Below are 26003 nucleotides of genomic sequence, written 5' to 3' on the forward strand. Positions count from 1 at the left end.
AATTCCACTACTAATATGGTTTGTTCTTGAATTTTTTTGTATGCTTCGCAATTATGCTGTTAACTTTCACACTGAATCTTATCAATAAAATAAGTATACATATATGTATATATATAATCTTGTTTTTTGAGCTTCCTTCAGTTTAATTCTTGAATTTTTTTTGTATGCTTCACAATTATGCTGTTAACTTTCACACTGAATCTTATCAATAAAATAAGTATACATATATGTATATATATAATCTTGTTTTTTGAGCTTCCTTCAGTTTAATTTATTTTGTCTAGTTAATTGCTTTTCTTGGGATTGCCCTCTCTTGGTTTTCTGGATCCACTATTGTAATTGATGAAATTTATGTTGTTTAAGCTTTCTTTCCAAGACAAATATAAGTTGTATAGTTGTACAGGCTATCGGAGCTTTCAGTTGAGGCAAAGGTATGCTTAGATCCAAAATCGGGTTTGAGATTTCTTTGATTGAGAATAGACTTTAGTAAACGGCTTGCAACAATGGGTGGGTTTTGTGGTGAATTGTATGTTGTTGAAAGTTTCTGGTCATGCATTTATTGATTTACGTTCCATATACATTTTAATGTATCTTTTAATTTAAAAGAAGTTATATAAAAAGCTGAGAAAAGCTAAAGCGGAGATATAGTAGTTAGGATAAACAGTATGCACATTGAAAGCAATAACTAAGATAGAAATGAAACTACCTCCAGAACCTCCCATAAATCCGGTGAAAACTACAAAAACTTAATAGACCAATAATACACCTAGACCCTGATATAACAGACAATCGCACAGGACCACCGAACGAATATTGCAAAAATTACATAAATGTTGTGTGAGATTATGCTAATCGTCCTTTTGGTCCTGGCCATTTCATTCAGCTATAACAATCAATTTGCTACAAATAAATTCTCCCAATCTGGCAATCGCCATAAGGTGAGCAATGATAAAACTTGATTCCCAAGTTCTAGCTGCTTGCCAAAATGTTAACTTAAACAACCAGATGCGACACATCGCTGGTGTATCCGGGCGAGTAGCGAGGGGGCAGGACACTCTGCTGGGGCCGTGTCTTGCCCAGCATGGGCATGGGCATTCCCGGCTGGTTGGTGGCCAACACTTTCGGACTCTGGCCAGGCTTGCCCAATTCGTAGGGCCGACGGATGCGAAGCACGTCGGCCGCGTCTCCTGGCCAGGCTCTCTCCGGTCCCAGTCGCTGACCGAGGCGAGGATACCGGCGCTTGTCCACTGCCAGGCTGATAGTGCCCGGGGCATGGGTGGAGTTCAGGCCCACGTTGTACTGTCGTTGCATCGCTAGGGAGGCACGAATAGTTTTTCGTTTCTGGGAAAATAATGTATTGGTCTATTGCTCTTATTAAGAATGAGTTGAGTACCTACCTCTATGGTGCCCCGCCACTTGTCCGCCGCATGTCGGGCAATGTCCAGGCGCTTCTGCTTCTTCACCTGGTGCTTCTTGTAGATGACCTCGATGATGATAAGGCCCACGCCGCCGGCAATGCCCACACCCACCAGTATGAACACTCCCGCCATGTTTTTAAGACCCAGAGTGTTGGGCGTCTTCTCGAAAAGCTCGCAGTTTTGCTGGACGTGCCCGTGAAATATCCACTGTTTGTCCAGTTTTTCCATAAACCCGCCTGAAAAAAAGTCATTAGATGCCTTTCAATGATATATGTTACTCATACTTTCGTGGAATTCCAAGATAGCTAGCGTGACCGCATCCGTCCAGGGAGAACCCTTTTGGAGTCCAATCCCGTAACCACTTCGTCCAAACAGCTCTCCGGCAGTAACCAGTTCACAATCCTTGGAGGCTTCGTACTCCAGGCGAGATGAGTCCCAGATGAATGCCATAAGCTTGCTGTGAACATAATCGGACGTTATTGTTATTGTTTGTACTGTATGGATTGGGATGGGGTACAACATGTAGGAAGAAATGTTTAAGAAACTAGAAAGATAGGGTAGCTTCGTTGGCCAAAACTTCTCTTACCCTTGCAGATGCTTTAAAGGTATGTGCCTACTATCTCTATTAAAATTATACAAAAATATCTTTTACTATTTCATTACAAAAAATGCTTTTGTGCACACATTTACATTGCGATCTGGATATAGCTATTTTCCCGAGTATGTTTCCCAAATCCCAACGTTCATACGGACGGACGGACAGACGGACATACTGGCGGAATATATATGCCAGATCGAATCGCCAATTACCTATCAGTTATTTTTCAACCAATCTAGTACAACGGCTACATACAATTTCAGACATATGTAACAAATTAACTTAAACAAAATAATTAAAAATCAGTTGTATTGTAACACTTTGAAAATATTAGGTATTTTTCGAACAGAACAATACAATTTCGATATTCATATACCCCACTTTCAAAACGATCTGCGAGGACTTCAGACATAAAAATGCTACGATATGGAAATACAATATCGTATATGTGCGGATAGTACGGAGGCTAAACCAACACAACCGCTAACGATTACAAATCATATATCATATCGAAACAGAGAAAGAGAGAGTGAGAGAGAAAGAGATATAGAGAGACAGAGAAAGATAGACAGTGGCGTTAGGTGGACTAAATCGAACTGAAGGTGGCGTATTGGAGAGTGAGTAATAGTAGTTGTATAGTTGTAGTCTGGTTCTGGATCTGGACAGTGGTGCCATGACATGCGATGCTACGCTCAGCTACGATAAGGATCGGCGGCCTGATGCAATCGTTACCCCTTCTTCACATCCTGGATGGCCTGCTCGGCGGTGGCGTAGTTGTTGGCCTCCATGGTGCGGTACATGTTGGAGAGCTCCACCTGGCGACGGAAGTACATGTCCACGGAGGAGCCCTTGACGGTGGCGCAGGTTAGGTTTTCCATAGTGTTTCGCAGCCGGGCGTCATTGATGCCGCTTAGCTTGGTCTTGGGACGCTCTAGCACGAGGAAGGCGGCCAGGTTGGCGGTGTACGAGGCGACGATGATCATGGCAAATCCGGCCCATACCATACCCAGCACCCGGGCGGAGAAGCTGCGGGGCGTGCCCTCGCCTATCCCGCTGTTTAGCAGGACTCCCCAGGCAAACCACACCGCGGAGCTGAGGTTAAGGGCTTTCTCCTCGTTGCTGTCTGAGTGCGAGAGCTTGAAGCGTCCGAACGGCGAGAATCTGAGTTCGGAAATTTGGAATTGGAAACGTGTGGTTAATAGGATCCGGATCTCCAGGCCAGGCGAGGATTAGCTGGTCGGGGTGCCATTCAACCGTCCAATGCAGCAGCCCTCTACTTCGCTTCACTTAAGCTTGGGTGGGTTTTTGGGGGATGGGTTTACCCTAGGATTCACTCACCTGTCCAGCAGGTAGAGCACGAGCGCCACAACATGGACCGACACCATTACCAAGATCCATAGCGTGTTACTAAACGGCTGCAAGAAAGACACGAGAGTACTCGATCGTGACGGTTTCTTCTCGAGTATTGTAATGCCTTGGTATTTGAATGGCTTCGAGAATTCAATGTACTCGGCACGCTCCGGATTGATGGTTAGTGGTGCCACGATCATGCTAAATGGAAGTCCGTATTAGTAGAAGTCGCATGCTGGCAAATCCCGCATCGCTTACTCGGCACGTTCGTTGACCAGCTCCCCGATGAGGCCTGTCCACTCCTTGCGCAGCGTCATCGCTCCCGTGCTGTTCCGCAGGATGTAGTGCCCGAACTGCCCATCCGGCGAGAGGGCCAGGTCGTAGGTGAAGTTGATTCGCTTGGACAGCTCGATAAGCAGGTCAATGCAGTAGCCGCGGCAGCAAAACTCGTTAGCTGTCGGCGAAACGGGTAAGTTTATATAAATTAACTTATGCAACTGATATTTAATATTAAGAAGTATAAATATTCTTTTTGTAGTCCTGTTTAATGAGGAGGTGAAGCACCAACCTGTGGCATCCGAGTTGTTGAACAGCGGACATGGACGCTCATCCGGCTCACACCGAAACTCATCGTCGCCCATGCGCCGCACGTAGACAAAGGGCTTTTCCTCGATGGTCAGCAGTTTTAGATGGGTGGGAATCATGATGCCCTCTGGCTTCCTGCGCTGCTTTCCCGGCCAAATGATCTCGCTGTCGTTTATCCTCATCCTCATCTTGGCACGCATCTGTTAGTTATTTGAAAGGGATCACGTCTTGATAACTTAGAAATTACAAGAAGTAACCTACACTGTCGTAGCTGAACTTTCCAACCACGTGCTTCTTCTGCTGCTCCCGAATGTTGATCACATCATAGCCGGCGTAGATTCGATCACCATTGTCATCGAAGGCCACCTGACCCGTTTCGCCGGTGATATTACGGCTTTTGAGGTACTGAAATAGTCGCTTACCTGTCAGATGTTAGGAATGATATACACTTTAAAACACCATGACCACATCAAAGTACCATAAAGATTACGAACCCGATTCCCAGTTCACAGCCGAATCGCCGCAATCCTTGGGAGCCTCAGCAATGGTCTCGTTGGAAATCATCTCCTTGATGGCCGACGCCAAAACGTAAACGCTGTCCTGTTAGATATCAAAAATAGCACCATGCATACTTAGGATCTCAGGAGCAGAAGGAGTCGCTCTTACCCTGATGTGTCCCTTGTCACTGTGGGCGTGCTCCAACTGGAGACCCAGCACTCCGTCCGGAGTGTTGTTGGAGAACAGCGCCTGCTCCGTTACAATCCACACGTGACCCTCCCCAGTCATATTGTATTCCCCGGCATCGCGGAAGATTACTTGGGCGTCCTCCGTGCTGCAGATGAATGTGAAATACACAAAAAGTCATGGTAATTATAATGGCGGAATTCCATACATGATGTATGAGATGTATGATTTGTATAGACTTGCAGGACTTGTATAGTACACTAAAGTATTCCTTAACTACGATCCCACGATACGTATTTGAACATTAAATGTTATCCAATAAAAATCACAAGCTTTGCCAATTAACCACCAAACCTTATTTTTGTACCCGTTACTCGTAGACTAAAAGGGTATACTAGATTCGTTGAATATAGTATGTAACAGGCAGAAGGACGCGTTTCCGACCATATAAAGTATATATATTCTTGATCAGGAGCAATAGCCGAGTCGATCTGGCCATGTCCGTCTGTCCGTCCGTATGAACTTCGAGATCTTAGATACTATAAAAGATTATAGATTGATATTAAGCATGCACACTCCAGAGACATAGACGCTGCGCAAGTTTGTTGACCCATGTTGCCACGCCCACTATAACGCCCACAAACCGCCTAAAACTGCCACGCCTACACTTTTGAAAAATGTTTTGATATTTTTTCATTTTATTATTAGTATTGTACATTTTCTATCGATCTGCAGAAAAAATTTTTGGCACGCCCACCCTAACGCCCACAAACCGCCCAAAAATGCCAGTGATGAAGACTCTCCATCGCACTTCCACTAGATGAGTAATGGGTATCAGATAGTCGGGGAACTAGACTATAGCGTTCTCTCTTGTTTTGTTTTGCAAATAGTTATAGTTATTTAGATAGACCTTAGCAAACTCTGTATAGCATTTTCTAACCAAGGAACCATCCCACACATAACATTCATTTAATAATAGTAATAATACCAATATGTAGGTAGCTAGAAAATCATTACCTCCATTTGATGAAAAGCAGTAACGACCAGTTGCTTAGTCAAAGACACTCACATGCTGGAATTTGTTCTCAGTAATCTTGTGTACGCCGCTTTTCCATTGACATTAATTTACGGAGCACAACAAAAAAACTTTATTGTGAATTGACAATTGACTCACGGGCTTCGAAATTAAAACAAGAGAGAAAGCTATAGTCGAGTTCCTCGACTATCTGATACCCGTTTTTCAGCTAGTGGAAGTGCGAAGATAAAGTTCAACACTGACCGTTTTTGGAGGTTTGTGGATTTCGAGAGAAATTGACAAAACTAACAAAAATGTGAAGAAATATGAAAACATTTTTCAAAAGTGTAGGCGTCACAGTTTTGGGCGGCTTGTTGCAGTTTTTGCGGTTTATGGGCGTTATAGTGGGCGTGACAACATGAATCGACAAGCTTGCGCTGCGTCTATTGATGTCTGCATGCTGAATCTCAACTTTCTAGCTTCTACAGTTCCTGAGATCATTCATACGGACGGACAGGCAGACGGACAAACGATCAGATCAACCAGATCAACTCGGCTATTGATCCTGATCAAGAATATATATTGTATATATGTATATACATATATATATATGTATATATATGGTCGGAATCGCTTCCTTCTGCCTGTTACATACTTTTCAACGAATCTAGTATACCCCTTTACTCTTAGAGTAAGGGGTAGTATTAAACAGTTATCCGAAGTAAGTAATGCGTCAAGCTGCAATAGTTAACTGGCATGTCTTTCCATCCGATATTAAAGGTATCCAAGGCACAAAATTAAATCATTTAGGACTCTTAGGATTCGAAGGCTTTTACACAAGTTTATGAATTTAATTAAGAATCCTTTCTTAATAAAGCTATAAAAACTATTTCGGTGAAAGGCAACAAAATCTAACGACATTTCTTACTCGAGTTGGAGGAACTCACCTGGCGTACATCAGGTAGACCCTGGACTGAGCGGTCTTCATGTCGATGAGGTGTTCGGTGAAGCTCTCCAGCTTGGGCTCGAACTCGACAATCAGCTCGACGGTGGCACGCACATCCACGTCGTCGTAGTAGGTCTGGGAAGTGGTCTGGAACCGACCAAGGATGGCCCGGCCATCCGTGTCGGAGCTGTGGATGATGATAACCTGTCGCCAGCGGAGCAGATAACGGAACAACTTAATAAGTCAATAAATCAAATTTCGGGTGGCAGTACCAGCTGGGTGACCCTGGAACCTACCTTCGTGTACGCAAAGTGGCTGAGCATCTCCAGCCAGACATCCGCTTGGTGGTAGTAAGGGGGCACCGTCCGCAGAAAGGAGACGTGGATGTTCTTGTCGGAGAAGGCCGCGTCCCGCGAGGAGATGCCAATGACGGGAATTGAATAGAATCCGCTTGTATAACTCACGGCTGCCGGCGACAAATCACCTGAGGTTTGCTCATGCGAAACGACTACGGCGTACACCTGCGGATGGAAAAGAAAAGGGTGCCGGGAAGTGGAAGACGGGGACGGGTGACGGAGTATAAAATCAGTGGAAATAAGCAATAAAGGGAGGATGCCAAAGGGGAGGACTACTGGCAATGGGTCGATGTGGGCGGAAGTGTAAATGGCGCCGAGATGGCGTTCAAATGCCGAAGCAAAATAAGATACGTTTCGAAGGCATAAGGTAAAGAATATTGATGGCACAAACAAACAAGGTGTGGATTGCGAATCAGCATTAAACGACATTAGTTGACTTCAAACAAATCTCTATTACATGAAAATGAATTTTCGAATCCTACAGTTTCGAAACGCACTTTTCAGATCTTCCATTCCATGGAGTCAATGGCAGTTAATTTGTTTACTTTGGGTATTGAAAACATGATAAAATCATCCTTACATTAATGATGACAAACGATGACGCCCCGAAACAGGCTTTGATTTGGACCTGGTCCAGTGGGCGTGGGCTTCTGCCCTAGGATGGCCACCCCAATAAACAGACGCTCATGATAAATGTGGTACAAGAATTGAAATGTGATGGATGGAATCCAAAGATAATTAAAATGGCTGGCCAACCAGTTTGCCGGAAATTGGCTGAAAAAAGTGTTTCAGCTTTCAGTGACGCAGTCTCAAACTGATGGGTGCATTGCACTTTAAGAGCTAAAATGCTTTTTGTCATTCAGATTTTTCGGACACTCTTTGTGCATGACAGCGATAATTATTGCACGAGAATCCAGCTTGTGAGGTCTGTATGTTGATTTGATTGATTGCACAGTGCAGTACGATTAAAACCCATATTTAAATTAAATAGTTCTTTAAGATTTTAACCAGAAGTTTGTAATCGATTAAACTAATTAATTGATATTATTCAAAAGAAGTGACCAGTGATTACTGTTTACATTATAAACTTGACAGCATTAATAATAAACAATATTAATAGGCACTAAGCTTAAAACGACCATGAATAATAAATCTTTAAGAGCTTCTTTTTCTTTGGAAATGTTCAGATAAATCTGAGCTTGCTAATAGCTCGTCCCTGCAAACCTGTTACATAACAACTTAAAGTGTCATATTTATATTTCAATTAGCTCATTTAAGCATTCTTTCGCTCTAAGAGTTCCAGTTGATTATCTTATGGATATTAAAATCTGGTGGCGTATTACCGTTCGTCATCATCATATTTCCGAGTCATTTCCCCTTGAATCATGAAAACGAATCGGACCAGGTCGCGGGTTAAATATCTGCACACAGATTTTGTGTAACTTTAAACGATGGAGAGGTCGAAAATGCACAGGCAATTGCATTTGGACACCAACTTACCCGATTCTCGATGAGCTTATCGCACACATTAAAGACCGTCTTGATAGGATTCTTATCCATGCGGATGGTCTTATCGTAGTAGGTGACCTTCCGCGGCACATACTGCTGATCGAAGTTGAGGTGCTGGAGTTTGAATGGAAACAGTGATTATCGCATTTGGATATTTGGAGAATCCAGTTAGTCAATGGGCTTGCCTTTATAGTGGTGCTAAAGTGCTCCTCGCTGTCGGAATTGCTCAGTACGCCGCCAATGTTGTACGTCGAGGGATTATCCGAGGCAGTGTGCCGCTGGGCGGCATCAATTGGCGCCACCAGGAGAACAATGGTGAGCCCCAACAATGGCAAACAAAAAACAAACTCAGCGACAGCCATTTTTCGAAATTCTATAGTTTTTGGGTGGGGATAAACGAGGTGTATTGTGCGACGATTTCAATGGTTTCTCAAGCAAGCATCTAGCATTTTCTACAGGAAAAAAGTTGAAATACCAATATTAATGTCATTATCCTTTTTCCAATGCAGCACGGCTATTTCTGGAATACCAGATTTCTTAAAGTTGACCCAATTCGAATTTTTGTATCCGCATTTCTTAATGGGATGGACTTTAAATGCGCGGTATGTTATGAAGACTGCGATGTTGCCAGATCGCGAAAAATTGAATATTACGATCGTTGGGGTGACCATTTCATAATATAAAAAAAATATTTGTTGGAAACACAATTTCAGTATACGGGTGGATGAATGGGGAAATTGCCCCTGTCGCTTTATTAAAATATCAATATGTAAAATTGATCAAATGTATTTCAAGCTGCAGATGACGGGTAGGCTTGTCAACATTTAATAAGTAATATTTACTTCTATTCAAAAAGCTATGCTGCTATGCTAACATTAAGATGTTAGTATTTATTGTTTTGTGTGTTAGCATTTTTTCCCTGCGCTCCCAGCTAATGTATTATCTGAATTCTAGGCACTTATTGATACCCTTCCTTGTCTATAGTACATACAATTGAATAATCCAAAACAATAATTCTATATATCTTTAATAATGAGCACAAATCCAAATAATTAACGGTAGTATTTTTCGCGCGGTCATACTAATCGATCATATGGTGAGGCGGTTTTCAAACACTTGTTGCTCGACCGCGCTTTCAGTCGGACGTGTTTTTGCTGTGGTTTTTTCGCGTCGGTCCGCCTTATATGCGCTGCGCTGGCACTTCGTTGGAGTGAGGGAGACGGAGAAGCTGAGCGGTACGGTGCACGACGTCGCGCATGACGCGGCGCCCTGGAAAATTGCATTTTCGTACGCTTCGAGTGGGTAAATTGCCCGAAATGCTGGCTAATTTGTTGACCTGAACGCCACGGGCGTGTGTGAGAAAAGTTCATGGAAAAGTGCGTAAAAATCGTTTTGTTTGCTTGTGCTGCTGCTGCGCTGCAACTGCGCTGCTAGCGTGTGGTCCGATTGTTGACGTTTCGCATGTTGTCTCTCTTTCTCGTAACCGGAATTGTTTGCCGTTGCCTCTGCCGACGTCGCTGTCCCGGCATGGTTATTGTTATTGTGTGCTGATTTTGCCGCTCTTCTTATTCTTCCTCGCTGTATTCCCACTTATTCTTATTCTCTCTTTTCCTCGGCTAAGTGCGCGCACTCAAGGTGAAAATATATAAAGTGTGCCCGCGAGTGCCCGCGAGTGTTTACATTTGAATAAAATAAATATAAAGTCAAATTCGATTTATGATCGTCGTCTATCGTCGGATGATTCAATACCAATCTCAATACAGTGCCACATTTCTACAAGGAATATTTGCACATTCTGCGGTGAGTATTCCACGACAACGATAACCCGTTGCCAATCGAGCACAGTTACTGGTTTTTCTGGTTCCCAAAGGGCTTGCCGCCCATTTAAGTAGGTCATAAGGCAGTAAGCCTATGGAGACCGAGCCGATAGGCTAATTACCGCGATAGCTATTATCTAGCAGTCACGCCGTCGCTTTTCGGTTTGATTTGATGTTGATTTCGCTCTTGCCTCTGCTTTCGCTGAATAATTGAAAGTAAATCAAAGCGAAAGGGCAAGAAATCCGCTGAGATTCAATTACGTTGCAGTGGCAGCGGCAAGACGAGGCCGCTCCGCAACTTTTTCTTTCTTACACAAAAAGGAAAATAAAGGAAAAAAATATAAATCCGACTGATTTAACATCTGCTTATCAGGGAATAGGTTTGGCCCTGCACTGTGCTCTGAAATATCGTTTATCATCATAAATATCATACGCATTATCAATAGATCAATTTTTAGTGTTTCATACCAGAAATAAACAACATAAACATACTAGAAAAGCATAAACTAAATATCTTTCTCTGTTCTGGAGTTATACTACAAAAATTAGAATAGATGCGGGCTAGTGTAACACAATACAAAAAGTCAAACCAAATATCTTTCTACGTTTTAGATAGATTAATTTTGGGCAGAAATAGTGGTACATTTTCCCAAAGTTCACTGGATATGGTCTTCAAATAGCATACTTGCCGAACTAGATTTTGGGATTCGCATTTATACATGTTACTTTACACTAATAAGCGGTGTATATATGTATGTAAGTGAACTGACAATACAAGCTAAATAAATCCTTAGGGAACTAATTCCGTCATAACTACCCAAATTCTAATGTTGATTTCAACTAAAACACTATACTATATACCTAATGCTTAAAAAATTGTTTTGTGGTGATTAGGGTTGCTTGTTGTTATACAAAAATTGTTTAAATGGGAGTATTTAAGAAATATATAGCCAATGACTAAGCAATATAGTCATACTTTTAATTTGCATTTGTTCATAGTAATATCACTTCTTATACCCGTCACTAGGTGGTGAAGTAAAAGGGTATACCGGGGTCTTTGAGAAATATGTAACAGGTAGAAGAGAACGTTTTATATAGGGTTTTTTAAGGTTTTTTTCCAATAAAGTTCAGTTTGGCCATCTTTGATGTCGGCTAACATCTGTCGAGTGCTTTATGTTTAGTTTGGTTTGGCAAATCATGATGAATAGGTTAACAGCTGAGCAGCGGTACCAAATAGTTGAATTTTATATCGAAAATCAGAAGTCGTCTGTGAAAGTTGACCGTTTGCTTCACTCGTTTTGTTGTGCTCCTGATCGGCCATCAAATCAGACTGTGCGCAATACTATCGAGTAGTTTCCCACCCAATTCACAATAAACACCTGTATCTTCTTGATCAAGCCATTGCCACGAACATTTTCTTGACGTCCGTATGAATGTCAAGATTTCAGGAACTATAAATGCTAGAATGTTAAGATTCTAGTGACGACTACGATGTGCGTGTTTGATTCACAACGGCCGCTTAGAGTTCTTTTTTTTTTAATTAAACTATTTTATACCGGTACTCTACGAGTAAAAAGGTATAGTAGATTTGTTGAAAAGTATGGCCATGTCCGTCCGCCCAAAACTGCCACGCCCACAATTTTGAAAAATGTTCTAATATTTTTTCCCTTTTTGCCACGCCCACTCTAGCGCCCACAAACTGTAAGTGTTGAAGTTTCTCCTCAGTGCATAATGTGTGATTGCAGCCAGAGAAAGATAGAGAGGGAGAGAATAAGAGATGCTGACTCGACGACGAGTGTTTAATTAAGCGCCACATTGTTGTTAGTGTTGACTGGGAAGGTGCCGGGCGATAGAGTGAGACGCAAGACGCACTTGGACATGTTGAGTCTGCTGCATACGTTGATTTTCATTTAACTGCCTGGGCTAAAAATATTTCCCTTTATCGCAAAATTGCTCTTTGGCCAAATTTTTGTTGCAATTGGCACTTGGGTTCGTCTGGGTTTTCAGGTAAAAACGTTTGAGTTAATGGTTAAATTATTTTCACAATATATGCATAATATATGCATTGTCTAACAATTTACTAAAAACTTACTTATAAACTTCATTTATTAAAGATAACTAGTCAATTAAGAAGTAATTTGCAAGTTGTTTGATCAACAGGCTAGAAAATTTACATATTCCCATTTTGAAACGCTAGTGCGCAAAAGTATTTAATTTTTGTTTTTTTTTTGGGCAGTTAAACATATTAAATAAGGAAGTTACCACTTTACAGCTCTTTAATAACTAGCACCTAAAATAAAATCAATCATTATCTGAAAATCTAAAAAATGTGCAGAATGTTTTTGTTATTCATATGAAAATGAAACCCCTGATTTAACTCGATTTAAACAAAAATGACAATAAAGATGTAACGTTGAATAAATGAAAACCAATAAGGATTCTGCGCTTGCTCAAACTTATATGTGCTTACCATGAGCATGTGCATTATATGTATGCAGTTGAATTGAGCAGCAGGTGGGAAGTTTGCGGCAAGGAGTGGCAAAGTGGTTCGAGAATGGCGCCTGGAGGTATTAGCCATTAGCATAAGCAGGCAAATTGTGTAAGCGACATTCTGAAGCTGTAAATAAAATATATGCCCCGCCCATCCGATGTGCAAAGCCCACTTGGCTGCAATTAATAAGAGTGTGTGTGTTCGGATGCGGAGGTCGGGTGTTATCAATGAAGCGGACTGAATGAGGAGCAGAGTGCTGTCATCAGCGCCAGTCGAGTGTCAGTGTGTGCCTGTGTATTTGTGTGCTGCAGGTTTTTTCTGCTCAGGTGAGCCGAGGTCTCTTAGCTTTTCAATTGCTTTGAGCCACCAGACAGGGCCCAGACCTTTAATGAAAGGCCGAATTGCTGAAAAGGATGTTCAGCACATGTGCTCTGCTCCTCATTACTTATGTTAAATAATTCTTAAAGGATTCTTACTTCACCCGCACTTCCCCGTTCGTCTGCTCTCATATTCTATTAATCCCCATAAATAGTTGATTAGACCTCCACAGTTTCAAAGCTTTCAGAATCCATATGGCTGAACAGCGCACAAAATTTCCCCAAGGAAATGTGTTACTCCCTCTGTTTTGTTGAGGCTAACACAATTCCCAAATGACACATTTAATATATACTTTCAGCTACGTGTAAAATAAATCGTATATATCTCATCAGACACGGGTTATACTTTCGACAAAGGTTTCTTATGAATTTCACACTTCGATTTGCTCGCCATTCGAATTTTTGCACGTCTATTGATACGGCAGGTATTAGGGTATTCGCGATATAACGTCATAATTTAACGATTAAAATTAAAACATTAGTTTTTACATATAACGGAACGTGAAAACCAGCGCAAGGTTCTGATCTTATGTAAATATAAAATATTTAGCAATATAACCAGGCAGATTTTAAAATTCTTTCAATGACTGGTTCTGTGGGATTTATAGTATTGCAGGTGAATGGGCATTCTAACTTCTGCAGGGCCTCAGTGGAAATTTCCCTCGCGAGAATTTCCCTCGTCAGAATTTCCCTCGTTTGTTCAACTATTTAACATAGCGAACGTGCTACTGCCGGCATTTTATTAGCTCAAAGAAGCTGGGTCCGCAAAAATCGAATTTTTGAAATTTGAAAGGTGGAATCGTTTGCCCATGTTTGCCCACAAATTAGTTTTTTTTCCCCACGTCCAGTTTTCAAGATATGAAATTTCAAAAATTTTCGAACTTCAAAAAGTTGATTTTTTGGACCTTTTTTTTTTAAATCGCAATAACTTCGTTTGCCCTTTAGAATTTTGAAAAAACGTTTAGTTTAGAAAATATAAGCACTTAAGGAATTAAGCATTTTCCATACCTCAAAACTAAATATTTTTAAACAAAATCGTTAGCTCTTTTAAAATGCTTTTTATCGTTTGCCCACCCTTTAAAAATTGTTGTTTTTCTTTTGCCCTTTAAAAATGATTTTTTTCGTTTGCCCACTCTTTAAAAATTGTTTTTTTCCCACCTCTAAAAATTGTTCTTATTATTAATTTTATTGTTTCTTAATAATAAATCATTTTGGAAATCTTTCTCTTTCTTACTGCCAAGAAACGACTAAAGACCGGAGGTGTCTTTGCCTATAACCAACATACATATTTTCGGTTCTGCTATCTGCACTGAAAAAATCAAATTGAATAAAAAATGAAAACACATATTTTTAAAGATTATGAAAACTCCAAATTACGTTGGATAATAATATGGTAAAGCAAACACATATTTGTTTTTGTTTTTTTTATATAATACATTTGTTTCTGGGTTGTATGTATATGAACCAATTTGCTAGCAACGAAACGTACGACTAATTTCTAGCTATGTAGCTTTTCAGTCGAACAGCAAATGAACTGTTAAGCATATGAAATTGTTGTTGCTCAGAATAAGGAACTAGTGAAGAATAAGCAGAATGCACAGCATTGTTTTTGTAATATGTACATACGTATGTATGCATTGTCAATTCGGCAAGTAACACGTGTGCGTGTATTATATATTATATTATTTATATATTTTATTATTTATATATATTAATATATATTTTTTTAAGGTGGGCAAACGAAAAAAAAATTTTTTAAAGAGTGGGCAAACGATTTTTTTTGAAAATATTTAGTTTTAAAAGGTGGGCAAACGAAAATATTTTTTTTTAAGGGTGGGCAATCGATAAAAAGCATTTTTAAAGGATGGGCAAACGGTTTTGTTTAAAAATATTTAGTTTTAAGAGGTAGGCAAACGAAAATATTTTTTTAAGGGTGGCCAAACGAAAAAAACAATTTTTAAAAAGTGGGCAAACGATAAAAAGAATTTTTATAGGATGGGCAAACGATTTTTTTTGAAAATATTTAGTTTTTAGAGGTGGGCAAACGAAAAAAACAATTTTTAAAGGGCTAATGATTTTGTTTAAAAATATTTAGTTTTGAGGTATGGAAAATGCTTAATTCCTTAAGTGCTTATATTTTCTAATCTAAAAGTTTTTTCAAAATTCTAAAGGGTGGGCAAAGGAGGTTATTGCGAAAAAAAAAAAGTTCAAAAAAGTAAACTTTTTGAAGATCGAAAATTTTCGAGATTTCATATCTTGAAAACTGGTCGTGGAAAAAAAAACCAATTGGTGGGCAAACATGGGCAAACGATTCCACCTTTCAAATTTCAAAAATTCGATTTTTGCGGACCCAGCATATCTTTGAGCTCATTTTATTCAATATTCGTGTTGGTGCAGCGTGTGCGGGGATTGCAGGTTGCGGGCTTCGTTGAATGTAGCGCTGGTGCATAAGGAATTGTATGAGGAAGGAGCAGTGGGGGGAACCGGGGGCGGTGGCTTCGCCAGCTTCCGTGTAATTCGAACTGGCAAGCTCGACGGCGGCTCGCATTTGATCATGCCTCGTCGAACCACTTGCAGTGGTTTTCGAACTTGGGATCCAGCGACACACAGGTAGCGGTTCCAAACAGCAAAAATTTCCAATGAACATGCAACCGCAATAGGGGTTCAGATTGTTTGACTTCGCCGTAAAGCGGTTAGAGCTCAATTGGGACTATATTGATAGGTTCGCCGAGCGGATGGCCGAGTAATTTCTCCCGCTGGCCAATTCAAGATAATTTAATTTGCCCTCCGTAGAAGGGAATTGTTTTATGTGCGATCTGACAGGGAGAAAAACTCTCCAAGGACTCGAGCGCAGACAAAAGCTTCGATAAAAAGGCCCAAAACTTTGAACCAAACTCTGTCGCCCTTGGCCCGACTCGTTCGCATTCACGCCCTGTTTCTATGACCTTTATCCCTTTAGCTCCTGCCCATGCCAGCTGCCTATGGCAGCTCCGACATTCGTGGCCCATTGTGGGCGATTCCCATTTTATATTTTGTGTACTTTGCAGCATCTCTTCGTAGGCAACTTTCGAGGACATTTTTCACACACGAATTGCCAAACAGATGTACGTATTCCGCCTTGCTCCACTGGGTCCCAATCCATCGAAAAGATGACAGTCCGGAAATGGGGAGAGGTGGGGGAAAGCGGGATTGGACCTTTCTGTGCACGATTTCAAGCATTGCACATTGATGTTGCTTACTACCCCGAATTTCCCATTCGTAATTGTTGGTAAGCTGCCTAATGCCCAACAATTCGATGGGCTTGAAAAACTATGCATTTAGATTTAGGTAGCTCAAACAAAGGAAAAGATTCAAGAAATATTCTAATTTGCCCAACGGACTTTCGAGCTCTTTGGGGGTATTTATGTGTCGCTTCTGAGGATGAGAATTAGGCGTATATCCTATCAAATACCCCATATATTGATAAGATACGTAAGCAATATACATATGTACATACATATACCGTATCTATTATGATATGGTAACGAATTACCATACTGACCATAACACATTTATGCTTAAATAACTCAGTTATGCCTAAATATTAAGTAGGTGGCATTTATATATTTATAACTAATTGACAAAAATATGATAATTATAATGAGTACAAAGTCAATTATTAGAGTGAATATCTAGAAATCTTTAATCAAAAATTGAACAAGTACAGGGAAAGTTTTCCCTCCAGCTCAACTATAGTCGTGATCGTGAATGGGGTCCCTCTCTGTGGTGGTCACATTGGTCTCTATAACACGGAGCTGCACCTTATCCATAAGGGGGGAAAAGGCATACACACTTAGGATGAATATGAGGAACCCCGTGATGATGAGCAGGACGCAAACGACGACGGAACACACAATACACTGGGCTGTCTGGACGGAATCCATGACCAAATGGATTGGCGCGACCACGCCTCAATTGGCAGTGACGCCACACTAAAAACTACTTGGGGTCATTTGTTGACTTTAGGTACTGTTCTTAAACACATTGCTTTAATTTACCACCGTGGATGTTCTTCCCGCATATCCATTTCTTCAGTCCTCGCCTTTGTTGAGATTTCGGGGCATTTAATCAAGTAGTTAATGGGTGGCTATGGCGAGTTAAGTTATGCAAACACTTTGTGTGCCACTCCTTCGGGATGCTTTGCTTTCTCTATTCTTTTTGCGCGCACACACACTCACACACAGAGGAAACTTTTAACACACTCACACGGTACGAACTTTTATTCCTTTGGTTCGCTGATTTCACTGGCAATTTTCGGTTGTTTTAAATTGGGTAGTACTAGCGTTAATTCCGTTATATCTGTTAATTTCGATTATCTGACAATTTTCGCCAAGGCTGAGCTTTCTGTATCGGATTTCAATGGCCCAGCATCAAATTTCGCGTACGCACCGTGGCACCAGGCAGCAAGAGCTGTGTTGCCTACTTTTCAACGCTCGCTGAACGCGTCGCCTGGCTTTTCCGCTTTTCCTTCCTTGCTTTTCCGGGGCTGCCAAGGACAACGCGGCGCTCTGCGCGCTGCTAGACTACTGAAAAGTCGCCTAGGCTCCCACAAAAATCCTTAACTTTTGGGCTTTAAGCTGTCCGAGTGAGCTTTTCAAGCTGGTGCAAAGCTGAGCCACGCCTGCGCAGTCTCATGTAAACAAACGCTCTGCCAGGAGAGCGGCTCTCACTCCATGCTTCGCAGCTGTTTGGCGTCGCACGCGACTGCGGTCAGCTGACCGTCGCCGCCCGCTGCGACGATGCTACGCCGCCAGCGCCGACATCGACGTCTGCATCTGTTTGCATGCCAACCACTTGTGGCTGCTTGCCGCGTTGTTTGGCTTTTCCCACGCATGTGACTGAGCCCATGCTTTTCCTATGGATTTAACGTTAAACGCAGATTTACGCACCGGTTAGTCGGTTAACTGATGGCTTTTAGAGCCATTTGCAATCGTCTGACTGGCTTAAATCGCCCAAGTTGACAGGCCGATAGCGAACCATCCTCGTAAGACAATAAATGTGACTACGAAAGTGAGCTAGGTCAGTCCGTTGGCAATGAAATTATAAAGGGCAAGCTGGAAAAAAGCAACGTATTAAGTAAAGTAAAAACAAGAGAAAGTGCTATTGTCGAGTTCCCCCGACTATCTGATACCCCATACTCTGTTAATAAAAGTGCAAAGCTGAAATTTCAACACTAACATTTTTTAGCAGTTTGTCAGCCTTAGGGCGTGGCAACAAGATTGTTGACAAATCGAGTGAACTTTACGAGATTAACAAAAATGTGAAAATATATCATTTTTCAAAAGTGTGGTCGTGGCAGTTTTGGGCGGCTTGTCGGCATGGCAGCATGGGTCAACAAACTTGCACTGCGTATATGTCTCTTAAAACTGTAAGCTTAAACTTAACTCTCTAGTTTCTATAGTTCCTGAGAACTCGACGTTCATACGGACAAACAGACGGACATGGCCAGATCGGACTATTGATCCTTATAAGGAATATATGTACTTCATATGGTCAGAAACGCTTCCTTCGGCCTGTTACATTCTTTTCAACGAAATTATTATACCATTTGATTCTACGAGTAACGGGTATAAAAATGATTTGAAAAATGCTTTTTATAACATAGCCATTTATAACGTGCCATACATTGACATTTAGGGGACGGATTTCTCTATGAACATAATATTAAGAAATCGGTTCTAAATATGGATAAATAAATTTTATTACATGAAGTGTAAGGATAAGTTTTTTTTACGCACCAGTTTAGACGTTATTTATCTTCTAGATGGTACACGATATTTGGTCGGGCATTAAAAACTTGTGTCATAAGTCAAGGTCATAATTTATGTTTATTCTGAAGAAAACATTATAACCTGAAACTAACTTAGCAGGCTAGCTTTTATTTTGTGTTCATAACCAACTTATTAGCTTCGGCTGAGCGAATCCCTTTACTGCCAGGCCCAACTCATCTAGGTAAAACGAATTTTAACAAATGATCGCATAGCTACCCAAACGACGGATTGTTGGAGCACCACTTTCGTTGAAGCTGAATCCGAAAGCCGCACCGACGACCTTGAGCTGGTGGTGACTTGAAAGGAGGGGCAGGGGAGAGTCTTTGGCTTAATGTGATTTTGCAAAAAAAATAAATCAAGTCTGCACTGTCTGTACCCATGTAAAGCAGATGCACTCAAGTGGAGGCACAAAGGAGGGTTTATCAAATGTCCCACTACTAACCCAGCTAATTCGCAGCGCTGATGCGTAAAGCATGTCGAATTGGCGCGGAAAGGGTTGGTCTAAGGAGAAGCCATAGCCATGAATGAAAAGAAAAGTTGAGCAAAAGTGGGCCGAATTCCACTCGAAATGAGAGCGGAAAAGAGGAAAAGCGGAAAAGCTTCTGCAAGCTCAGAGCCAGCTTTTTGGTCCGATTGCGGCGAGCTTGGGCCAACATTTTCGCTCCAGCGCTCGGTGTTCGCAGACCGTTTTCGTTTCTCAATGAATCACCCCAGAATCCCCAAAATTAATCATCCCAGCTTGCTATTTATTAAAGTTCCACGTTTTCTTTTGTTTACAAGATGTTCAAACATTAAAAAGAGAGTGTAAGTGCTTTTGGGCCACTTGGTGATTGGTGAGGATGAAAATTTGCACCTGGAAAAACAAAACCCACGGAAACCTGGCTGTTCCAGCTTCCGCAAATATAAAAAGAAAACGAAAAATAGGCAAAATACCTCGCACATACTGAGGGCCCTGTGTGTGTATCCACATTTTGAGTGTGATTTTGTTTAAGGTAACTGGCGGATTAATGTTATTTCAGCGCCTAATTTGTTTAAAGCGCTTGTTGTCCAAACTTATATTCGAATAAATTCGATTTAATTGCCGAGCAGCCGTGGTCGATGGCGGGCCACGGATTAGGAAAAAGTTTATTGTGATTAAAACGTAATTGCTTTGTTGGCAAACAGATTATGGCGTCATCCGTAGAATGTGAATGTCCTCCGCGCTCCAAGAATCAATTGATTGAAATGGCTGACGAGGTGGCACAGCCGCCTCCCTTTTATCCGATGGTCCTTGTCGTTAAAGGTGGAGGTTCTGGTTTCCTGCCTTCGCTCAGCTGCTTCCTCACATCACTACTAACGAGATGATCATATTTGAGCAGATGGGTGTGCCACGCCGCTCTGACAGCCGGATAACGTTGAAGTTATAAATTTCTCATTTCCTCAGGACAAGTAGTGGTGTTTTTGGCAGAATTCTCGAGGTTGTAACCCCTGTCTTAATTAAAGCTTGGGACGGAATTTCGGTAATTGTTATGTCAATCAATCTGATAACCTCTTCTTCCCTCAAGCATGTTTTCTGCTCATTAGTATGCCCATAAAGTTTCCACAAAAGCCGATCTAATCACCAGATACCAATATATTGAAACAATAACAAATGAGGAATAAATTACTGAGTCGTTGCGATATGCCAGAAAAAAGTTAGGCGGGCCAAAAATAAACAAATAAATAAACTTCAATAGGCATTTAAATCATCTTTAAATGAAATAAATAAAATAAACAGTATAACCATTTATATTTAACATAAGTAAAGTTAATGTACAACGAATTGATATACATATGTATGTTAAGGGAGAATGCTATAGTAGAGTTCCCTATCAGATACCCGTTAATCAGCTGGTGGAAGTGCAAACGAAAAATATCAATATTTTCTAAAATATCATTAGAAATTGGGGAAAAATAAAATTAAACATTTTTCAAAAGTGTGGGCTTGGCAGTTTTGAGCGTTAGATTGGAAGTGGAGCGGAGTGGAGATTTTTGTTGTTATTTCTTTGGCAACAACACTTTCGCCATTAAATAATCGAAATTAATAAAATATTAATATTAATATATCTTAATGGCACAAATGTATATAGTCACAAGTTGTATATATGTAAACAAAGAAATGGGGAAATAAAAGCCTGGCATTGATGTAGTACTTTGAACAACTATTAGGAATCCTTCAAACAAAAATCTTAGCTCAAACTTGTATGCCTTTCTTCCAATTGCCAAATTTGACAAGTTTAGTGGGTACACCCAGAACATCTAGGAGGAATGTTTATTGGAAGTATTAGGCAGTCGACTTGATATCTCGGCGAGTGAAAATATTACCCATACGGCAGGGTGTCCCACCATGTACAGTAATATCAGGTGATTTACCGACTTTCCATAAGTATTGTATAACCTGCTGAGGCTGAAAAAAATTGCGTCCATGCGTTACTAGGCTTTGGCGACTTTTTGTATCTCAGCGTGCAGCAAGGGAATCAATTAAGAAATTTAGAAATAAATATTTTAGACACTTTTAGAAAATTTTTCGCTTTTTCCAAAAGAGTGTGGAGCAATAAAAGTTTTGAGAAATATAGGTTTCTTAAAATCGCTTCAAAGTAAAATTAATCGAAAAGTAAATACATTAGTTGAAAAGACTGCACTTACTAGGTGTGTCCATTTGGGCATGTCCGTCTGTCCCTATAAACTATTAGTTCCTGTAACTTTTGTACACTTTTTATATTTTCATTTTCCCGTCGCTGCTTTCATTTTAAATTCAAAGTAGTCCAAAAAAAAGCCGTGTGCTTATAAAAGGTCAATTAATGAACTATTGGAATTGGATAATTTTTGAAAATACTTATGAACTCTACTTGGATTCCTCTCGGACAGTACGGTGCGTGTCGTCAATACGTAAACCGACGTGCATCACTTTCTTATTTCCTATATTCACCGTAAATGACTAATTGGCAACCAAATTACATATCTAATCTGATTCTTTATTTCATAACCTATAACTATTTACATTACATATATTGGGCTAAAACTAGCATTTAACGTAAGTTTTTGTACGATAAAGATCCTTAGAGCGCTCTTTATTTTCACCCGAAATGTAAGCGAACTCACGTTGCTTTTTTCCTTTGCAAACCCCGCAGGACCTAACGAGGTCGACAAATCATTGCAATTAACTCGCGTAAACTCGCCTCCAAACAATAAAACAGCTCCTAGCTCAAAAACAGCTACACCAGTAGAAACAGCAACTTTGTTGCGCCACCTGGCTACTGAGCTACTGTACACACTTGGATCCAATTCCCTTCTCGAGCCCAAACCCACAGAGGGCTTTAGACATGGGCGACAATATAATTGGCTCGGCGAGTTTCCTGCACTTGGGGGACATTGTGTCCCTCTATGCGGAGGGCAGCGTTTGCGGTTTTTTGAGCACACTCGGGTAAGTACCATTGGAGGATCTCCGGGGGCCAACTGTTGTTGAATCCTGCACTAAACATCTGATTTCTTTCACTAGCCTGGTCGATGATCGCACAGTGGTGTGTCCCGAAGCCGGAGATCTCAGCTGTCCACCTAAAAAGTTCAGGGGTAAGTTGCAATATTTAATACTCGTAGTTGATATTCACTATCTTTGTGATACATTTTTAGACTGCCTCATTAAAATATGTCCCATGAACCGCTATTCCGCCCAAAAACAATTTTGGAAAGCAGCTAAACAATCGGCCAGCTCCAATACGGATCCCAATCTCCTCAAGCGGTTGCATGTAAGCTCAAGAATATATATAAGATAGGTAAACTTTAACTTTTATATAATAAATATGGTATTTCCCAGCACGCGGCGGAGATCGAGAAGAAACAAAACGAGACCGAGAACAAGAAGCTACTGGGAACCTCAATTCAATATGGACGGGCTGTGGTGCAGCTACTGCATCTGAAATCCAACAAATATTTGACAGTAAACAAGCGTCTGCCGTCGCTGCTGGAGAAGAATGCCATGCGCGTTTATCTGGACGCCAATGGAAACGAGGGCTCATGGTTCTACATAAAGCCCTTCTATAAGCTTCGCTCCATCGGCGACTACGTGGTGGTGGGTGACAAGGTAATTTTAAGTCCCGTGAACGCCGATCAGCAGAACCTCCATGTGGCAGCCAATTACGAACTGCCCGACAATCCCGGATGCAAGGAGGTCAACGTTTTGAACTCATCGACCTCCTGGAAGATCTCACTATTCATGGAGCACAAGGAGAATCAGGAGCACATCCTCAAGGGCGGCGACGTTGTGCGTCTATTCCACGCCGAGCAAGAGAAGTTCCTCACCATGGACGAATACAAAAAGCAGTACCACGTATTTCTGCGCACAACGGGACGCACCAGCGCCACGGCTGCCACCAGCAGCAAGGCGCTCTGGGAGATCGAGGTGGTCCAACACGACTCCTGCCGTGGTGGCGCCGGCGACTGGAATTCTCTCTACCGTTTCAAGCACCTAGCTACAGGACACTATCTGGCGGCCGAAGCCGAAATCGATGCTTCGGCGATTTCTGCCACTTCGACTTTAGGTCACGAGCTGCATTTGGGGGATTCTAGCAAAGACTCTGGCCTCAGCTGCTCCACCATGAACTCCACCATAAATGGTATGTGGTATTACACTTTAATAACATGTTACTGTTTCTATTTGTTATAAATCCATTTTAGACAAACCGAAGGGGAAGCAATACCGCCTCGTGTCCGTTCCGTATTCTGCGGATATTGCCTCGGTGTTTGTTCTGGACGCCACTACAATGGCTCGCCCCGACAGCCTGGTCCCACAGTCCAGTTATGTGCGTCTACAGCACATTTGCTCGAACACGTGGGTCCATGCCACTTCGGTACCCATCGATGCCGACGACGACAAACCGGTGATGTCGATGGTCTGCTGCTCACCCATCAAGGAAGACAAGGAGGCCTTTGCGCTGATTCCTGTCTCCCCGGTGGAAGTTCGTGACCTGGATTTTGCCAATGACGCGTGTAAAGTGCTGGCCACGGTTACCAGCAAGCTGGATAATGGCAGCATCTCCATTAACGAACGACGGGCACTGATCTCGCTGCTGCAGGACATAGTGTACTTCATAGCCGGAATGGAGAATGAGCAGAACAAGACAAAGGCTTTAGAATTCACCATAAAGAATCCTATTAGGGATCGGCAGAAACTGCTGCGCGAACAGTACATCCTTAAGCAGCTGTTCAAGATCTTACAGGGTCCTTTTCAGGAGCACACAGCCGGAGACGGTCCATTCCTACGGTTGGATGAGCTCAGTGATCCGAAGAACAGTCCTTACAAGAACATCTTTCGTCTGTGCTACCGTATTCTGAGGTTGTCGCAACAGGATTACCGGAAGAATCAGGAGTATATAGCCAAGCACTTTGGCCTAATGCAGAAGCAGATTGGATACGATATTCTAGCAGAGGACACCATCACGGCCTTGTTGCACAACAATCGAAAGCTGCTGGAGAAACACATAACAGCCGCAGAAATTGAAACATTCGTCGGTCTGGTGCGCAAGAACATGCACAACTGGGACTCGCGGTTTCTCGACTACCTCTCAGACTTGTGCGTGTCCAATCGCAAAGCTATCGCGGTTACCCAGGAGTTAATTTGCAAGAGCGTGTTGAGCGATAAGAACAAGGATATACTAATCGAGACGCAGGTAAAGGCACTGCGGAGCGGATCCGGACCAGCGCGCTGCTACAAAGGCACCTCCGAGGACGTGTGCCTGGCCACGCTCGCCGAGGACGCCGGCGACGATGAGGATCGCTCTGATGTGCAGTCCGCGTCTACCACAACCACCTGGGACAGTGTCAGTCTGAACGAGGACTGTGGCAGCCCATCTACGGGGGATAAGTACGAAATCCACCTCAAGTGGACGGGACAACCGGTGGGTGGCGTATTAAATCTACTAACATGTTGCATATAAGTTACTTAAAGTTTGGGATTTGTAAGATAAAAACCGATGATGATATCCAAATATATAGCGCTTTTATCGCAGGCTAAAAGTGTATAGAAATAATCAACCAGTTAGTTATTACCCAATTCTTGGAATTACTCATATAAATCGTTGCATTGCAGACATCCCGGTCTATGGCTGATTTGGCCAGTTGCGATGGCGGCGAGCTGGAGGCGGCTATTCTGAACTATTATCGCCACCAGTTAAATCTGTTCTCCAACATGTGCCTCAACCGTCAGTACTTGGCTCTAAATGAGCTTTCACCTCGCCTGGATATTGATTTAATTCTGAAGTAAGTCTGAAAACAGGTGAAGCGATTGAAATTACTAACCATACCCTTTTTTCAGATGCATGTCGGATGAAACCATGCCATACGAGCTGAGAGCTTCTTTCTGCCGATTGATGTTGCACCTTCACGTGGATCGCGATCCCCAGGAACCAGTAACACCTGTGAAGTATGCCCGCCTTTGGAGCGAGATACCCTCAAAGATGTCCATAATGGAGTAAGTAAAAATGAAAGTTCGCTTGATTAGAGGTGCTATCTATCTCCTCATCCAGCTACGATGGCAAAAACCAGCAGCCAGATCAAAACAAGCAAGCCTGTCGGGCTAAGTTCAACACAACCATCGCCTTTGTGGAGAACTATTTATGCAATGTGGCCACCAAGGTGTGGCTCTTCACAGATCAAGAACAAAACAAACTCACCTTCGAGGTAAGTCTGCCCTTAGGCGTGAAGTATTAATTAGAACTGTTCATTGAAGTGAATTTTCAGGTTGTTAAACTGGCAAGGGATCTGATCTATTTCGGGTTCTACAGCTTTAGCGATCTTCTAAGGCTCACAAAGACCCTTCTGTCAATTCTGGACTGCGTATCCGATAATTCATCAGGTGCTTTCGCCAGCACGGATACTGATTGTAAGTCCTGTATATTCTTAAAAAAGATGAAATCTTTAGAGTATTAAGCTCCATCGTTTTTTCTTAACAAGCTGTCGAAGAAGAGACTAACATGGAGGGTAAGACGTTTTTACAGTATGAAATTCGTTAAGAAAGGGTAAATTCTTAATATT

The 26003-nt window shown here is 41.8% G+C and overlaps 3 protein-coding genes and 1 long non-coding RNA gene across 8 annotated transcripts in view; 1 reads left to right on the top strand and 3 right to left on the bottom strand.

The window, feature by feature from the left end:
• LOC122621491 (glutamate [NMDA] receptor subunit 1) lies at nucleotides 1–19025 on the bottom strand. 2 transcript variants are annotated; one of them, XM_043799357.1, is made up of 16 exons: nucleotides 18924–19025; nucleotides 17575–18239; nucleotides 8647–8913; nucleotides 8453–8575; nucleotides 6893–7117; nucleotides 6598–6800; nucleotides 4618–4783; nucleotides 4446–4551; nucleotides 4213–4373; nucleotides 3935–4151; nucleotides 3625–3820; nucleotides 3355–3567; nucleotides 2749–3177; nucleotides 1703–1875; nucleotides 1398–1654; nucleotides 1–1341 (listed from the first exon to the last, which is right to left on the bottom strand). In XM_043799357.1, exons 3-16 carry the CDS (start codon nucleotides 8821–8823, stop codon nucleotides 994–996), a joined length of 2994 nt encoding a protein of 997 aa, XP_043655292.1. In that variant the 5' UTR covers nucleotides 8824–8913; nucleotides 17575–18239; nucleotides 18924–19025; the 3' UTR covers nucleotides 1–993. The 2 variants fall into 2 exon arrangements, with proteins under 2 accessions (XP_043655292.1, XP_043655294.1); XM_043799359.1 differs by lacking the exons at nucleotides 6598–6800; nucleotides 6893–7117; nucleotides 8453–8575; ... (1 more) ...; nucleotides 17575–18239; nucleotides 18924–19025 and adding an exon at nucleotides 5705–5813 and having other exon boundaries at nucleotides 3–1341.
• LOC122621490 (inositol 1,4,5-trisphosphate receptor) overlaps nucleotides 9592–26003 on the top strand; it is a 26571-nt gene continuing 10159 nt past the window's right edge. Inside the window, exons 1-11 of one of the 3 annotated variants that reach the window (XM_043799355.1) lie at nucleotides 9592–9837; nucleotides 10083–10261; nucleotides 22106–22398; nucleotides 22474–22544; nucleotides 22605–22720; nucleotides 22789–23587; nucleotides 23649–24868; nucleotides 25060–25229; nucleotides 25285–25440; nucleotides 25496–25649; nucleotides 25710–25851. In XM_043799355.1, the coding sequence (XP_043655290.1) occupies nucleotides 22298–22398; nucleotides 22474–22544; nucleotides 22605–22720; nucleotides 22789–23587; nucleotides 23649–24868; nucleotides 25060–25229; nucleotides 25285–25440; nucleotides 25496–25649; nucleotides 25710–25851 (2929 nt within the window). In that variant the 5' untranslated portion in view covers nucleotides 9592–9837; nucleotides 10083–10261; nucleotides 22106–22297. Of the gene's footprint in view, nucleotides 10262–22105; nucleotides 22399–22473; nucleotides 22545–22604; nucleotides 22721–22788; nucleotides 23588–23648; nucleotides 24869–25059; nucleotides 25230–25284; nucleotides 25441–25495; nucleotides 25650–25698; nucleotides 25852–26003 lie in introns of those variants that run through there. The other 2 variants (XM_043799354.1, XM_043799356.1) reach the window with 2 other exon arrangements.
• LOC122621492 lies at nucleotides 16805–17581 on the bottom strand. 2 transcript variants are annotated; one of them, XM_043799360.1, is made up of 2 exons: nucleotides 17184–17581; nucleotides 16805–17124 (listed from the first exon to the last, which is right to left on the bottom strand). In XM_043799360.1, exon 2 carries the CDS (start codon nucleotides 17067–17069, stop codon nucleotides 16872–16874), a length of 198 nt encoding a protein of 65 aa, XP_043655295.1. In that variant the 5' UTR covers nucleotides 17070–17124; nucleotides 17184–17581; the 3' UTR covers nucleotides 16805–16871. The 2 variants fall into 2 exon arrangements, with proteins under 2 accessions (XP_043655295.1, XP_043655296.1); XM_043799361.1 differs by having other exon boundaries at nucleotides 16805–17127.
• The window catches only part of LOC122621493, a 4153-nt gene continuing 545 nt past the window's right edge, over nucleotides 22396–26003 (bottom strand). Inside the window, exon 3 of the long non-coding RNA XR_006326218.1 lies at nucleotides 22396–22529. This is a non-coding gene — a long non-coding RNA (uncharacterized LOC122621493). The remainder of the gene's footprint in view (nucleotides 22530–26003) is intronic.

The sequence above is a fragment of the Drosophila teissieri genome, chromosome 3R, assembly GCF_016746235.2.
Source record: "Drosophila teissieri strain GT53w chromosome 3R, Prin_Dtei_1.1, whole genome shotgun sequence".
Classification (NCBI taxonomy): Eukaryota; Metazoa; Arthropoda; class Insecta; order Diptera; family Drosophilidae; genus Drosophila; species Drosophila teissieri.

Coding starts and splice junctions, on each gene's coding strand:
- LOC122621492 (XM_043799360.1), bottom strand. CDS start 17,069: ATGGATTCCGTCCAGACAGCCCAGTGTATTGTGTGTTCCGTCGTCGTT.
- LOC122621491 (XM_043799357.1), bottom strand. CDS start 8,823: ATGGCTGTCGCTGAGTTTGTTTTTTGTTTGCCATTGTTGGGGCTCACC. Junction 6,801..6,892: donor GCCACTTTGCGTACACGAAG/GTAGGTTCCAGG, acceptor CGCTGGCGACAG/GTTATCATCATCCACAGCTC. Junction 4,552..4,617: donor GTGACAAGGGACACATCAGG/GTAAGAGCGACT, acceptor GATATCTAACAG/GACAGCGTTTACGTTTTGGC.